Source organism: Vulpes lagopus, chromosome 20 (genome assembly GCF_018345385.1).
Source record: "Vulpes lagopus strain Blue_001 chromosome 20, ASM1834538v1, whole genome shotgun sequence".
Classification (NCBI taxonomy): domain Eukaryota; kingdom Metazoa; phylum Chordata; class Mammalia; order Carnivora; family Canidae; genus Vulpes; species Vulpes lagopus.
The window spans coordinates 5,959,204-5,976,558 of record NC_054843.1 but is presented as its reverse complement, the minus strand read 5'-3'; the positions used below and the strand labels follow the sequence as shown (position 1 = coordinate 5,976,558).

The 17,355-nt window shown below is 36.8% G+C and overlaps 1 protein-coding gene across 4 annotated transcripts in view; it reads right to left on the bottom strand.

Moving 5' to 3' along the window:
• The window catches only part of BRWD1 (bromodomain and WD repeat domain containing 1), a 124,477-nt gene that overhangs the window by 19,558 nt on the left and 87,564 nt on the right, over nucleotides 1-17,355 (bottom strand). For all 4 annotated transcript variants that reach the window (XM_041735251.1, XM_041735249.1, XM_041735248.1 and 1 more), the window contains 9 exons: nucleotides 16,664-16,819; nucleotides 16,318-16,438; nucleotides 15,265-15,390; nucleotides 13,535-13,607; nucleotides 12,337-12,378; nucleotides 10,193-10,339; nucleotides 9,432-9,584; nucleotides 6,048-6,214; nucleotides 1,411-1,640 (listed from right to left, as the gene is read on the bottom strand). In XM_041735251.1, the coding sequence (XP_041591185.1) occupies nucleotides 1,411-1,640; nucleotides 6,048-6,214; nucleotides 9,432-9,584; nucleotides 10,193-10,339; nucleotides 12,337-12,378; nucleotides 13,535-13,607; nucleotides 15,265-15,390; nucleotides 16,318-16,438; nucleotides 16,664-16,819 (1,215 nt within the window). The remainder of the gene's footprint in view (nucleotides 1-1,410; nucleotides 1,641-6,047; nucleotides 6,215-9,431; nucleotides 9,585-10,192; nucleotides 10,340-12,336; nucleotides 12,379-13,534; nucleotides 13,608-15,264; nucleotides 15,391-16,317; nucleotides 16,439-16,663; nucleotides 16,820-17,355) is intronic.

Sequence of the window (17,355 nt, the reverse complement as noted above, 5' to 3'; positions counted from 1 at the left end):
ATTAGGACACCAATCACCAAGTTGTGTTTCTTCCTGAAACGGCTCTGCCGTTTGTCACTTTGACTGCTCCTATCCTAATATTCCACTCTACCCCCCAGCAGGTTGATCCAGTTTCCAGATTCTTCCCCTTCCCTGCATATTATTGCCAAAGTGACTGAGCCTCTAGAAATAGAATTCATCATGTGATTCCCTTACTCATCAAGGGACCCAATTAAGTAACCCAAACTCTTCTGCAAGGCTTGCCACTCTAATATGTGGCTGCACTCTAACTCTCTGGTCCTATTATTTTAGTTTTTTATTAAATATTTTATTTATTTATTCATGAGAGACACAGAGAGAGAGAGGCAAAGACATAGGCAGAGAGAGAGAAGCAGGCTCCCATGGAGCAGGGAGGCCGATGTGGGACTCATTCCTGTGACCCCAGGATCACACCCTGAGCTGAAGGCAGATGCTCAACACCACTGAGCCCACCCAGATGTCCCTGGTTCTATTATTTTAAATTATAGTAATTTTTACACTATCATCTCAAGTCGCCAAAATCACTCTTGAGTAACAGAGAAGTAAACATACACCACAGCCTCATTCCTACAATGCTAACAAAGGGTTAGGATCAGCTTTAGTTATACTACCAAATAGCCAAGAACATAAACAGTTTAGAATTCACTAGGCCATCCAGTTTTAAGCTCACATGATTACCATGGCTTTTTTTTTTTTTTTTTTTTTTTTTAATTTAAAGAAAAACAAAAGCGGGATCCCTGGGTGGCTCAGCAGTTTAGTGCCTGTCTTTAGCCCAGGGCGTGATCCTGGAGTCCCGGGATCCAGTCCTGCATCAGGCTCCCGGCATGGAGCCTGCTTCTCCCTCTGCCTGTGTCTCTGCCTCTCTCTCTATGTCTATCATGAATAAATAAATAAAATCTTTAAAAGAAAAAAGAAAAACAAAAGCATCTATTTTGGATACAAAGTGTGATATTTCTATCCCATTATTTAAAATGCAGAAGATTAGGGGCGCTTGGTTGGCTTAGTCAGTTAAGTATCTACCTTTTTGGCTCAGGTCATGATCTCATGGTCCTGGGATGGAGCCCTGCATTGAGCTCCCTGCTGAGCAGGAAACCTGTTTCTTCTTCTCCCTCTGCTACTTCCCCTGCTTATGCTCTCTCGTTCTCTCTCTCAAATAAATAAAATCTTTTACAAATAAAATAAAATATAGAAGATTCAAGTATGCAGAGAATGTGGCTGTACCATTTGCAAAGACCAGCATTTATCAAACATGCTGTAACTGCTCCTATTTGTTACTTTTGATTTTTCCAATGAACTGTAAATTGCTGTCAGGGCTAGTCTTATTTCCTTTCTCCTCTAAACCCACAGTAACTAGCAATGCTACACAGTTAAATAACAATGTTCCCATCTCACCAGATAATGTAGAGCCATTGTTTAGAGTGACAGGCCTACTTCTCATTCTTTCTGATGATCCTGATCCTGCTGAATCTGAGGAGTCTCCAGACGTCATACCTGAAGAGACACTAGCACTGGTCTTGTGGCTTGCAGAATAAGCAGCCCTACTGGAGGTAGACTGAGTAGGAGAACCTACCAATTCAGGAATTACTTTTGTCTGAGATTTTAACCGCTTCTGCTTGATATTTCTGGTCAAAGACATGAACAAAGGAAACAAAATTTAATTAAACAGAGAATGCCTAAGTATACTATTACTTAACCCAAGAATTTTATGATCAGAACATTAAAACATTCATTGTTAACATCTTATTCTGACATGGATTACTACTAATATTCTTACTCTAAATCTGACATAATTTTACCCCAAACTGGAGTAATGAACAAATTATCCAGTAGTAAAGTTACAAAATAAGTTCTCTGGATTAAATGCTAAAAGGAGCCAACATATATATAGGCATTCATTTATATTACAAAACTGAGTCTCAATAAGACACAATTTTCTCTCTGGTCTATTTATATGTTCCGAAAGACAGTATAAAATTAAGAGGAGATATCAACAAAACCTAAACAGTAAGAACAGAGGCAAAAAAGAGATCACAACAAAGTAGTTTTTATTAAGACCAATCTGTATACTTCTAGGTACCAACTAGTTCACCATGCTGGGTCTCAAAAGCCATGGATCATGAAGAAAAAGTTAGAAGTTTAGGACAAGACAGTCTTAGGTTTTAAATTACAGATCTGGGTAATATTCATGTTGAGTATTTTCATTTAAAACAAGATAAAGGAGCTTTTAAAGAGTATCCAAGGCATCTGAGCTTAAAGATAACCACAAGATTCTTGAAAGCAGTAACTATTTATCATCATCAAGAAATTTCAAAGCTTATTATGTCAAAATATTAACTTCCATTACTAACAACTGGAGGGCAGGCCAATAAATACAAAAAGAAAGAATTACATGCTTATATTCATCATAAACTTCATTTCAAACAGAAGACAAAGTGGTAAACACCACCAGAGTAAGAATGTTCCCTTTTTATCCTAGGTCTTTCTTAAGTGTTACTCTTCATTGGTTCAAAGAAAGAGCTTTTTAAAATAATTAAATTAAAAAACTCGTATGATAACAGAAAAACCAAACTGAGGGTCATTTTATAAAATAAATGGCCCATACTCTCCAAAAATGTCAATTAAGAAGACAAAAGTTGAAAATAAAAGTCTTGATTAAGTCTAAAGACTGGGCACCTGGCTGGCTCAGCCGGTGGAGCCTATCACTTTTGATCTCAGCACTGTGAATTCGAACCCCACACTGGCATAGAGATTACTTAAAAAAATAAAAAATAGGACTATGTGATGATTAAATGAGTTAATTTTTTTTAACAACAGACTAAAAAGGCAATAACTATATGCAATGTCAAATCCTCATTTGAGTCTAGATTAGAAAAAAAAAATTGTCTTAAGAACATCATTGGAAAAAAAAAAAAAAAAGAAGAACATCATTGGGTCAAACAATAGTAATACAGTAAGTAAGGTGTAGTTAGAATCCTACTAACCTAAAAAGCAAACCCACACTAAGTATTTAGGATCTGTAAAGGTTTTCTCAGAAATATTCTTTTGAATGATTTAGAAGATACCTAGCAAAAAGATAAAGCAATGATAAAGCAAATGTGACATACTATGAAAAATTGGTGAGTCCAGGTAAGGAGTATAAAAGAGTTCTTCTGATTATTATTCAACGTTATCTATAATTCTGAAATTATTTCAAAATTCAAAGTTGAAAAAAAAAGAGGGAGGGAGGACTCACATAGTACTTCGTAACATATGTCCCTGAATTACAGGCTATAAAGCAGCTAAACAGGACAAATTCAGTTACCCAAGGAGCACATGTTTACTTGCTTCAGGGCAGCTCTGTTATTCTAAACAAGGAGATGAAGATGCAAGGAGGACTTTGGCAGATCCTCTCACCCAAAAAAGCAAAAATAAAACTGGCAAAATCATCCAAAAAAGTCATTTCACAACTGTGGAAAACAATCACAGGCACTTAACAAATTAAAAAGTGTTTATTCAAGAAAACCTTCTGAATCTAAGAAAAAACTTAGAGTTTTTGGCATTTTACCTTTGGGCTCCTCTTAGTCACACACACCCCAAACCTGTGGCCCAGCCTTGAGGATCAGGATGAGGAAGTGGAGGGAGCTGGTGCCTGATTTGGGAGCTTCACCAAATAGGGACATGCCCTGTCCAAGGGCACTACACTCACTGCTGGCAATCCAGCCAGGCCAATCCTAGAGCTTGCCTAAGCTGCCACACCGGTGAAAGTAACAGAGTTCAGTCAAAAATTTAAAGGCATCTAGAGAATGAGAGACAGTCACAGGAGTCTCTGAAAAGCTCCAGTGTCTTCCTGGGGATGTGGAAGGTTCTACACATACTCAACAAAGAGTGGAGAGAGTCCGGTTATCTAGTCGTCCAAGGATGACCTTGAGACTCATGCCTGAAAAATATAAGTGGAAAGTGAAGTCTGCTTCACTCCACACAAACCTTCAAAAAGTGTGGAAGGCTTACTGAAAATGTTTAAGCACAAACTTCTGACCACTGAGCTATGCTGAGTCAGGGAAAACAGCTGGGAAGACAAGCCAAAAAAATTTTTTTAATTTTTTAAAAGCAGACTTCTGTGGCTTAGCACTGTAGGAAACACAGACTACTAAAGTGGTTTAGGAGACTCAATAAACAAAGCCAGCAGCAGCAAGCATCATCACAGGGAGAAGGATCAGAATCCAGAGTTTCTACAATAGGTCAACAAACAGCGAGAAAACCTGAAGAGATGGTATGTCCAAAATGGCCATGTTGTATTAGCAAGTACGTCCTGTTTCCAACAAAATAATAGAAGACCTACCAGGAGTTAAAGAAGTCCACCCATATATAAGTAAAAATGCAGGCAACAGAAAATGTCTCTGAAAGGACACAGATGTTGAACTAAGGATATTTAAATCAATTATTATAAACCCATTTGGAAGAACAAATGATGTTTACAGAATTAAAGGAAAGCACGATGACGGAGAACATCAATGAAGACACAAATTATTTAAAAAAAAAAAAAAAAAGATTCTGGAGTTGAAAAGCACAGTAGCTTAAACAGACATTCAGAAGACTGGTCCGGCAGCAGATATGTGCTGGTACAGGAAGCTGTGACCTGACCAGTCAATGAGCATTACCCCAGCTGAAGAACACAAAAAGAAGGAAAAATGAAGGAAACTTCAGATGTATAGTAGGAGTCCCCAAATGAGAGAGAAGGAGAAAATATTTGAGTAACGGCTAAAAAACCACCCAGATTTGATGAAAAACATTCCTCTACAAAGTTGGAAAAATTCCTACACACATCATAGTCGGTTGCAAAATGCAGACAGAGAATTTTGAAAGCAGCAGGAGAAAAAACCATTCTGTATGTACAAGGGAGGGAATGTCAGCAATACAACTCACCAACTTCTCATCGGAAACAGCGGGAGGTGAGCAGGCAGGCAGTGGGAGGCAATACTCAAAATGTGGGGGTGAAGGGGTAGTTCTACAACCCAGCAAAACTAGTCTCACACAAAAATCGACCAGAATGAATTGCTAGCACACCCGCCTTACGAGAAACAAGAAACCCTCAAGGGCGTCAGGCTGGAAAAAAAAGGACACCAGAGGGTAACAACTCACTCCACACAAAAAATAAAACCACTGGGAAAGGTAATCACATAGGTAAATATAATTAACAGTATAAATGATTTTTTGAATTATTTTCTTAACCAATTATAAAGAAAACCAGATAAACCATAACATATAAAGATGTACTCTGACAACAACAGCAGCACAAAAAAGGAAGAGAGGGAGCTCAGTAAGAACAAACTTCGTGTGAGAACTCAATAGCAGTAATCTGAAGAAGATAGTTTTAAAAGGAGATACAGAGTGGAATCCCCGAACTGGCAGGAAGACACCCAGCACGGGTGCAGTGCAGGTTCAAAAGAAGCTGGACACAGACTAAATTGATTACTCCATTTTCACACTCCAACACTTTTTTAAAATACCCGAAATCTGATATTAATGTAAGCCACATAGTCAAGGAAGACAGAACATAAATATTAAACTCCTGACAGAGGATAAATAAGCCCTGCATGTTGTATTTTTTTACTAGTCCTCAGAAAAAATAGGGTACATAATGTTGAATCAGTATTTCCTTTACGTAATCAAATGCTCAGTGGTCGCACAAAGTGGCCACTTTACTCTCTGCATTAAAAAAGAGCTTCTTAAAATAAAAATAAAAATAAAAATAAAAATAAAAATAAAAATAAAAATAAAAATAAAAATAAAAATAAAAAAGAGATTCTTGTGTAATAAATAATACTGTATTCCTAAGATTTTAAAAATCTCTAATTTTCATTAAATGCTTTAAAATTTACCCAATTATAAAGTATACAATAGCTCTATATGTACATGGTGCTTTCAAGTCATAAAAAAAAAATCTTTCTGAAAGTACTGTACTCCTAATCGTTTTAGAATAAAATTAAGGAAGTAACACAACCTGAAATTTTTCTAATTGCATACAAAGCCTGCAGTAACTACTAATTCACCTGATACTTTTGTTAGCCTGATTGACACGGTTACAATTCTGTCGTCTCTTGAACCTCTGGCTTCTTCGGAGTTTCTCATTGAATTTTTGGCCAATTTTAAAATCAGAGGAGATTTTCTTCATTTTTTCTTCAAATAAGGCAGACAATCTCAAGGTCATACTGTAAATCTGCAAGGATATGAAAACAAAAGCAGAGTTACAACATATCTTTTAAAACACTTCACATACACACAAAAAATGTATAAAGTAGGCTACTTGTAATCTGTTCCATCAGTGTTATAGACACTAGCTGTTACAGATTTTATCCATTGCCCCCACCTTCCTTCAGCAACATCTGCAAGAACAGGCAGCAACATACTCTTTTTGCTCTCAGGCAAAAAGAAAGCAGTTTTAAATCAAGCATTCTCTGGAGGCTAAGACTTACATATACATGTAAATGTTCTCATTTGGCTTTTCCCATTTTCACATTTACATGTACAATCCAAAAGAATATCCCCTTCTCCTAAAGTTGGATGTGAAGTTGGCTGGTTTTAGGATTGCCATCTAGGCAGCAAAGACCATGTCTTGTTGGGGTGCAGAAACAAAAGGTGCTTTTGCCTTTGTCTCCAACTTACAGTTTGACTGTATACCACCTGGATTTTTTTTTTTTTTTTTAAATTCATGACAGACACACAGAGAGGGAGAGAGAGAGAGGCAGAGACACAGGCAGAGGGAGAAGCAGGCTCCATGCAGGGAGCCCAATGTGGGACTTGATCCCAGGTCTCCAGGATCTGGCCCTGGGCTGAAAGGCGGTACCAAACCGCTGAGCCACCTGGGCTGCCCGCCACCTGGATCTATACATGACTTACAGACCAAAAGCTATCTTCATCCAGAGGAAGAAAATAGACCCTAGAACTTTAACACATGTAAGACTGTGTTTTAACAGTTTTTATAATTAAATAGTGGCAAAGCTTGCAGAGAATTCAGCAATGTGATGTTAAATGCTACTAAATAACTTTGGTACAGCTACGTATTTACTAGAAGTACTCTCAACTCATTCACAGTCATTCTTGGAAAATAAGTGAAAAGTTTAATGTTCAAAGCTATATATATCAATCACTCTGATGCACAGGGCAGAAAGGTGGAGAGACTAACACTAGAGAATCTTTAGGGGGAAAAAAGCGTGTAGGATACACAAATTTCCTGTATGCTTTGTAATTATATATGTACATACATACATATGTATGATATATGTGAAATTCAAAATCCCACTTCATCTTTGAAGTGATCTGACCCTTATTTCTAGTATTTTGTATTTACCTTAAATTTATTATTTTCCTTCAAATCTGAATTCTAGTTTAAGTCACCAATTTTAACAAGTGATTTTTTTTCTTAATCATATTAAGTTTGAAACCTCTGATTTTCTTAAGAATCACAACTTTCATATCTGTCTTCTCACTGGGTTTTATGTAAAATCCAGTAATACATCTGAATTGAACATAAACATTTAACAAAAACGGGGGCTAAAACTAATAGCTCCTTAAAATGAAAAAAGGGCATGTATGAAAATAACCCACAATTAACATCATACACAATGGTGAAAGACTGAAAATCATTTCCCCTGAGATCAGGAATGAGACAAGATTGCCTGGTTTCACCACTATACTCTAAATTCTAGCTGGAACAATTTAACAAAATGAGAAACTAAAATCATTCAGACTGTAAGGCTGTAAGTGAAACTATAACTATTCACAGATGATGACAGGATCCATATTCATGGCAGCATCACTCCTAATAGCCAAAAAGCAGAAACAATTCAACTGTCTGCCAGGAGATGAACAGATAAACAAAATGTCATATACCCACACAATGGAATATCATTCAGGCATAAAAAGGAATAAAATTCTCATGGATATTACAACATGGATGCACCTTTCAGACATTCTGCTGAGTAAAAGAAGCCAGACACAAAAGGACAAATGTTGTGACTCCACTTACATGAAATATCTAGAATAGACAGACATATACTCAGACTAAGGAGAGGAGACACTGCCAAGGGCTGAGGGGAGTGAGAGTGTGGAGTCACTGCTTAATGGTTATTGTTTCTGCCTGGGGTGACAAAAGAGTTTTGGCAACAACAGCGATGGCTAAATAACACTGTGAATATAATTAACGCCAATCAATTGTACCCTTAAAAGTAGTTAAAATAATAAAGGTTATGTTACGTATGTTTAACCAAGACTTTGAAATTCTGATAATACACAAAACTCCAATAAATTAATTGGGTGAGTTGTAAATTCTACATCTGTGTATCAAATTGGGTGAGTTGTAAAATATCCTCAAATATGTATTTTAAATAAAGGGGGAAAAGGTATGATTGAGATTTATTTTCTCTCTGGAAAGAAAGGGTCTCACTAATGATGAATACTGACAGTAACACAAGCTTAGAAAAATGTCAGACTTGGGATGCCTGGGTGGCTCAGCAGATAAGCACCTGCCTTCGGCTCAGGGCATGATCCTGGAGTCCCAGGATTGAGTCCCCTATCAGGCTCCCTTGCGCTATGTCTCTCATGAATAAATATATAAAATCTTAAAAAAAAAAAAAAAAAAGTCAGACTTGATGTTAAACTGATGTTTAAATAGATGTTAATTTTGCATACTGAATGCAAAGCAAGAGTTCTCAAAGTAAGAATAACACAGGGAGTGTCTGGTAATAAATAATAAAGAGTGAAATTAAGGCAAAATGATTAATAAACAGTGATAATCAATAATCATAGACAAGGTACTATAATACTAAGCGTTTTACTTTAAATCTTCTCAAATCATTGATTTTTTTTAAATTACCCAACACCCACTGGCTATAAGGATTTGTGATATTTGTGAAAATGTACACTTTCGTATACTTATTATGCTTCAACAAGTTCTGAAAAGTTATCTAATGTGTTAACATTTTAACAGTACTTCAGGGATGTACTTTCTACTAGTGTTCTCAAAAAATCAGACAGCTCCTGTGTTTCTTCCTCTTTGGATCCGAAATAGCAGTATGGAGTATGGTGTCAGTAGTCCTACTCCCACTTCAGATCTTCCTTTCCTCATTTTTAATATTCTTCCAGCCTCTATCAGTAAATTTCTAATCCACTTTTCAAGATTTCTACATCTGTGTATCAAGTTCACTGGCTGCCTCAGTCCCAACAATTCCCATTTGTTGCCTTCAGGAAAGGAAAACATGAATTGCTGTATGGTACCAAACAGCAGACATTTGGGCAGTGGCAGGCAGAGTGCTCTTCTTACCAGTGGTTTTGCTCTCCTCACCTGTCTGCAATGTTCCAACATTTAGCAGCAAGTGGAAAATGATCATCAACATAGACTATGCACACTTTTATTTGACAACAACTTTTAAAATTACCTTTGATCTTTTGTTTGGTGTATATGCTTTTGCATTGCTAAATATCAACCGGATGTCTTTGCAAAATTCCAAAGGGCTGTCATAATTTCCTGCTTCTAAAGTTTCCCTTACTGTTCCAAAATCCATTGGAGTATCTATAATATCTCGGTAGTCCTAGGTTTTAAAAACAATAATTAGTACAAAGATACAATTGCAACTTTTAGAAATGTAAGTGCATCAGTTCTCTAAAATATTCAAAATGAGAGAGGAGAAAAAGGTTAGAAGACTTGAAGACTCATCAATAATTTTTAAAAAGAGACCCAGACATAAAAACATAATATACCAAAATGATATACTTCATGGGATATGGAATGGTTTTTATTTCCTTCTTTACACTCTTTATGCAATTTCCAAGCTTTCTACAGTAAATTTATGCTTTATAATCTTTTTTTAAGGTAATTTTCCATTGCCATATTAGAAGAATGAATACAGATGCTTTTATCCAATTTACAGTTTTCCTGGGGCTGGCCCTACAACATAATAGATAACCTGTAGGATCCTGCCACAATGATGTAGCAGTGATTAAGTCTCAGCCCAAGTTACAGGAGTGTCTGTAAGTTCAAGAAAATGTATATGCAATACAACTCTTCCACTTAGTGGTAAGAGACAAAGTTAACATGAAGCTAAGACATCTTGCTCATTAAAGCTTACTTTAAATACTTCCACCCCAATCTCTATACAAAATAAGAAAAGGCCCAAGCATTCAAACAATGACAACTTACTGGATATTCAACCAAATCAACAGGTTGTCTAAATGGTTCAGAATCTTCACACTGAAAAATTAAGTTCACTAGTTCCTTACACTGTTTCTTCCAGTTACTTTCAACATAGCTGGTTGCTTTGATGCTCCTTTTTTTCCAATCGCGGACCTAAAAACACATTTACAATATTAAGTTTTTTCATTCTTGGAAATTTAACACTGTGGTATGGCATATTACAGTGGTAAAAATGCAAGTGAGTTCTTGTCTTCTGTACTATAACAATGTGGCTACTCTTATTTTCTACCTACTTGGAAGGAACCCACTTTTCTATAAAAACCCAATAGCACCACTTCCATTACTCTGGAAATATTGTTGACCCCATCACTTAACATTCAAGTGTAGAGAATGTTCACAACATATGAAGTATCACCTGTAATAATTTGGTAAGCTAAATAATGGCCCCAAAGATACATGCATCCCAATCCAAGAACTCATGACTGTCACTTTACACGGCAGACTTGACTAAAGGCATGAATCTTGACATGGGAGGACTGTTCTGGATTATCAGGATGGGCCCAATTTAATCACAAAGGTCCTTTTAAGAGTGAGGAAGAAGAGCCTGGGTGGCTCAGTCGATTAAGCATCCCAGCTCTTGATTTTAGCTCAGTTAGTGATCTCAGGGTTGTGAGATTGAGCCCTGTATGTGGAGTCTGTTTGGGATTCTCTCTCTCCCTTTATCCCTCCCACTCGTGATCACGCTCTCTCTAAAAAATAAATAAACCTTAAAAAAAAAAAAAAAAAAAAAAGAATGAGGCAGAAGAGTCAGCAGCAGAGAGTTCAAGCTGCTGGCCTGAAGAGAGAAGAGGGGACATGAGACAATCGGATGACAATAATTCAAGTCTAACTTTTCAATGTTATTTGGGGCAAGCATATTTGGAAAATTAACATACTAAGCTTAAATTTAAGCAGCATTTGGACGTTTAAAATGTAAAGCATTTCTTTCTTTTTTGAGAGAGCATGTGCATGCCTGTGGATCAGGGGTGGGGAGTGTAGAAAGAGAATCTTTAAGCAGGATCTGCAGGCTCAGGGCAGAGCCTACCACAGAGCTTGATCACATGACCCTGAGATCAAGACCTGGGCCGAAATCAAGAGTCAGATGCTTAACCAACTGAGCCACTCAGGCACCCCAAAATGTTAAGCATCAACAATCTTTACTTTTATTATTAGAACTTAAAAGACCTGCTGGTGATAAAATTCTAACCACATATCCAAAACTTAATATATCCGTACACTGTTCTCTTTAACTCCATCCTTTTAACAAGTCATTTTTTAAAAAGGTTTAATCATCAAATCCTACAAAGTTCCCCTTATAACGGCTGATCCTCTCCCTGACTCTCCATTCCATACAAGCACTGTCCTTGACCAGGCTCCCACATCCTATACCCCTACTTCTTGCAACAGAATCCTAAATCACTTCCTTTAATACTGATCCTGTTAACTTTCAAAATCTATTCAACTATTTTGGTTGTACAATTGATCCTCTAAATTTAAATGAAATCCTTGGTTTTCAATACCATCATCATCTGCTCCCAAAGTAACAAACAGCCAGATGCTGCTACTCTGCTCACTCCCACACTCCACCCCTAAACCAGCCAGGCCAATGCTCTATCACTAGTGTGGGGACATGCCACACATGCCTACTTTCTGACCTGGGTCCTAATAGCTCCTTACTTTCTGAATGTCCCCTTCCTACTCAGCTCCCTGTGAGAACTCAGTTCAAGTCCCAATTCTTCCACAAAACCTTCCCTAACTACCCACCCTTTTAGTGACTTGTCATTTCTCTCATAAAACACTCAATACCCAATTCTAATATAACTTTTCAGAGAAACATCTAAGATCTTAGGTTGCTTTTATTTTTTTTAAAGACTTTATTTATTCATTATACCACATGTGGGTGGGGGAGGGACAAGCAGACTCCTTACTGAGAGCAAAGCCTGACGTAGGGGGCTCAACGCAGGGCTCAACCTTACAACCCTGATGAGATGACCTGAGCCAAAATCAAGAATCATACACTTAACCAAATGCACCACCCAGGACCCCCTTGAGGTTGCTTTTAAAACACAGAATAAGTAAAAGACAAAGGTTAATCAGGCAGATTAACTTACTCTCCTTCTTCCCGAAGATGTTTTAGGAAGATCACTATCATCCTAGGAATAAAAATCAGAGCAGAAAAAAAAAAAAAAAAAAAAAAAAAAAATCAGAGCAGCTTAAGTTTTAACATTCTCATTAGAAATATAATAATCTAAATGCATATCAAAGACATTAGGTCTTACCAGGGTTTTTAACTTATTTTACAAAAATCTCAAAAGGCAGACCCTATCAAATGATTTTTGTGGAACCCAGCCTCCAACAAACCAACCATTCTTAATAACCCTTTGCATTCCTTAAGAACATGCATTAATTCCAAAAGATAGTGATAGAAAAATGCTTTGTACATGACTTAAATATAGTACATGCATAAGCAACTTTAAATTTGTGTTTTACTTCTATCCATAAAACCCTAGAAACCAACTCCTACATTTCCTCAATTTCCTACTCTATACATTTTCTTATTCCCTAAATCAAATATTTATGTACCCATTTTTATCCCAATATAAAGTAGCTTGAAAATCAGTGAATTACAGTTAGAGGTCTTGTAGAAATTGATATTACACTGATAATGGTTAGTGTTTTTAAAGAGTATCCTTCCTAAAACTCCTGCAACTTAGTGCTGATTTTGTATGAAGTGAAATTATTTATACCATTGATATTTGCCTTAAACTTCAAAATAATCTTGAGTGAAGAACTTGTAGGTACTGGGAGCATGGTTAAAGCTCATTAATTTTTAATTACAGTTAGGGGCGCCTGGGTGGCTCAGTGGTTGAGCATCTACCTTCAGCTCAGGGCGTAATCCCAGGTCTGGGGACCAAGTCCCACACTGGGGTCCCCACATGGAGCCTGCTTCTCCCTCTGCCAGAGTGTCTCTGCCTCTCTCTCTCTGCCTCTCTCATGAGTAAATAAAATCTTTAAAAAAAATTTTTTTTAATTACAATTAAATCCAACTCTCAGATATTGGTTTTTGCAAAAGTAGAGAACATTCTGCAGCTATGTTATTCGCAAAGACGTATTTTATTTGGTATCAATTATTGGTTAAAACAAATTACCTCACTGAATGTCTAGACAATTAAGAAATATATTTTTATCAAAATAGTTTTCATAGTTCACTGGAATATAGCGAGAATTGGTATTTTCTACTTCACTCAATATTTTTAAGTTACTATTTAAAATTAACAAAAATCATTATAAAATTGGCAAACTTCATACCAAATCCTCGGCATTTTGCTCATCATTTTCAGAAGTGTTGGAAAGTTCTGAGATATTTGTACAGTCTTGATTCCTAAAAAACAATTTTTCATATTTTTAAGAGTATGCAGATGTAGTTACTGTTGTAAAAAATTCAAACTGCAAGTTAAGATATAGATGGTTCTCCAAGTAGAGGAATACCAGGGTTTTTTAATCTACCCTCTGTGGAAACAACTGACCATCTTAGAACACTGAAAGCAAGTCCCCTCCCCCCCAACTAAGTATGTATAAAACTAAGCTGGTAATCCAGAAATAATACATGCATAAGCTCAATTGGGTGAACTCGGGGATGAGTTTTCCTACACATAACTAGTCATAGTCATACAGTGAGTACCAAGAACATGGCTGATGGAGATAAAATAGAGGGGAAAAGCACAAATTAAAGCAAATTATATCTTCACTGCACCCAAAAAAGAAAGAATGCTAATTTAGGAATGTCTAGGCATAAGGAAGATCAAAATGGGTGTGTAATTTTTCTGAAGTGGAAAAAATGAAAATTGTGGGCCAGGAGCAGATTCAACCCAGTTGAAAAACTTGGAACCAGTTACTTCCCAGTGTGCAGCCTGATGGTGAAAATGATGGCACAGTTTATAAACCATCTTCTCCAATACACACACAATTCTTTCCTACAATTTGTGTGACTATGGTAGAAGGGCATTAAGATCATACAGCAACGTTGGAAAACAAACAGAAAAAAGGATCATGCAGCAAAATACTAAGTTTAAAGGAAACAGGCTGAGTAAGTTGCCCAAAGTGACAAAGAATGTTCAAACAAACGAGGTTAAAACTCAAGTCTCGGGATCCCTGGGTGGCGCAGCGGTTTGGCGCCTGCCTTTGGCCCAGGGCGCGATCCTGGAGACCCGGGATCGAATCCCACATCGGGCTCCCAGTGCATGGAGCCTGCTTCTCCCTCTGCCTGTGTCTCTGCCTCTCTCTCTCTCTCTCTCTCTCTCTGTGACTATCATAAATAAATAAAAAAATTTAAAAAAAAAAAAAAAAAAGAAAAAAACTCAAGTCTCACTTTCCAAGTCAGTTTCCATTCTACTCCTGCAAACTGATCTCCCAGTGCAAGAAGCATACGCTGAGTCACCCTTATACAACCACTCTCACGGGATACAATCCCAGAGACGAAAACCAATGTAGTCATGACAAAACCTCACACAAACCCAAACCCAATATTCTCCACAAAATAAGTGGTGAGAAATAATGATGAGGTCAGGAGCGAAGGGAAAGGCTAGATAACAGATAAAAGGACACACAGACACCAGATGAGTGAAAGCAGCAGGGGTCTGGACTAGGTCCTGAGATACAGCAGGGATGCTGCCATAAGAACTGAGGAAATCCACTGCAGCCATTAGTATGACACCAAGAATAATTTCTTAACATTTCATGAGGATACCACAGGTATGAAAAAAGTTAACCTAAGGGGAAACCGGTGAAGGGTATATACAGGGCAACTTTCTGTAGTATAAAATTAGTTCAAAATTTTAAAAAACAGAAAAAAACTGGATTCTTGATTTCTCATGCCTTTACTGAAATTATGATTACAATACGTGTGTAAAGAAATGCCACTTAACACAGCATGTTAAAAGGGTATAATTCAGAGAGCAAAAATTAAAAAATGGTTGGCTGCAAGAGGTGCAATATGCAAAGTCACTTTTCCACCACATCTGTAACAGGAGGTAACTTACTTTATAAATTTTAAAAGTTGGTCAGTTATCTTCTTAGCTGATCTTGCAATTACACTCTCAGGTTCATTAAATGTCCTGGCATTATGTTCTATATATCTGACTTCCCAAACTAATGCAGATAGCCTCCTTCAAAATAAAAAGTAGGTATTTTACATGTTAGAAAATGAAAAGACAGAAATCAAATTTTAAAAATTAAGCCAGCATATATTAATATATTAAATCATAAGCCCTCAAGCTAAACCACCTTCTAATGCTGTCAACCTGTCAGTCATAAGCAATCACGTCAGAAGCTAAACCATAGAGAATGTATTTAAAGACCAAAAATCTTAACAGTTCATTTTATCATAACATCCAGGAAACTAACAAAGTAACCCACCCTTTTACCTTCTCTAGAGATACTATTGAAGCTACTGAGACGCATTTAAGAACATGTGTTAAATACCATTAATCCTGAGAGAGTAACCAGGCAAAGTGATTTCTGAACAAATGCACATTCCCAGGTTTGGCTATGGAGATAAATTACACCAACTATATAAGAAGCCAGTTTTTTGTACTGGTAATTTCTTGAAATAGATGAATTATAAAAAATAAAATACCATCAATTTCTTTAAAAAAAAATCACTGAGAATAGGAAATTTTATAATTACCAGTTCTCCATAAGCCAAAGATAAAAAGCTGATGACTCTGGGAATTAATCTTTCAAAGGCCAATGTTTAACCAATTATATCTTTAAATCAAGCTAAGTAAGAATGTTAACACGCAAATAAAAACAAATATGATATCTAACTACTTAACATATTCATTTAAAAAAAACCAGACTACTAAAGATTGAGGAATGAAACGTGGCATTTTTTTTTATTTGCTTTCTCTTCAACATCTAAGTGTCTTATATATAAGACCACAAATTACCATAATGAAAGAGAATGAAACCGAAAATAATGCTCATCAGCCCCCCTACATCACCCCTGTCACCATCAACCACCACCTCCATTTACTCTGGTCAGGACGATCAAACACCTTTTCAAACTATTTTTAAAGGAGGTTTCTACTGACCTGTAAAATCGATTAACGAGTCTCATTCGGATTGTGTAAAGATCAGTTGGATAAGCTACTACAGTACAGTACTTCGGATATGTACACAGATCAACTGGACCTGCAAAAGCTGCTGCTATGTCTGTGGAGGGAGAGAAAAGAATTTTTGATCAATAAATTCATTACCTTTAAGAGATTATTTCTCTACAAATGATTCAAAAATAAAGCTACAATTAACACTGCAAGCCCACCCAAAAGGTAGCAAATAAAAATTGTAGTGAAGAACACAACCCCAGTTCGCCACTATTTTAAAATACTTATGTGGAGTGGAAAGCTTAAACATGAAAATTCACACTCAAAAACTTACCAAGATTCAAAAGTTGATCTATGCCACTAATAATTCGTTCACACTCTTCATCTCTCGATTTCTGACCCCATTCACCATCTTGTGGTTTGTAGAGCAATTTCTCTAGCTCATCTGAAGTGACAGAAATACTAGCTCCTAATTCTTCAGGTGGATCAACTATGAATTCCATTAAAAAGAACAGAAAAATTATCAAACAAATATACCATATTTAAGTTGTCGAAACTCATTAAAAAACACTACAAAGGAAAAAGTAGCTCTTTTACAGTGGAGAAACCTGCAGACACCACCTAAATCACAGAATGAAAGTTAATGTCTTCAGGAATAGAACATATGGATATCATGTGTCTCCTGACAGGAAGCACGGAGGACCACATATACATATCACTTCTCTAACACTAGTGCCAAAAATGCAAACCCTGGATATGGATGAAATTACAAGTCAAACCCAAACTGAGAGAAATTCTACAAAATAGCCAGGATTACATGGGAAACCACAGTGGGCTACTAAGATGCAGTCAGCATCAAGCTGGAAGCCTACGATAATAATTAATGAGCCAGATACCCATTAATTCTTTTTTGAGAGACGCCTAGGTGGCTCAGCAGTTGAGCAACGAACGGCCTTTGGCTCAAGGCGTGATCCTGGAGTTCCAGGATTGAGTCTCACATCAGGTGCCCCGCGGGGAGCCTGCTTC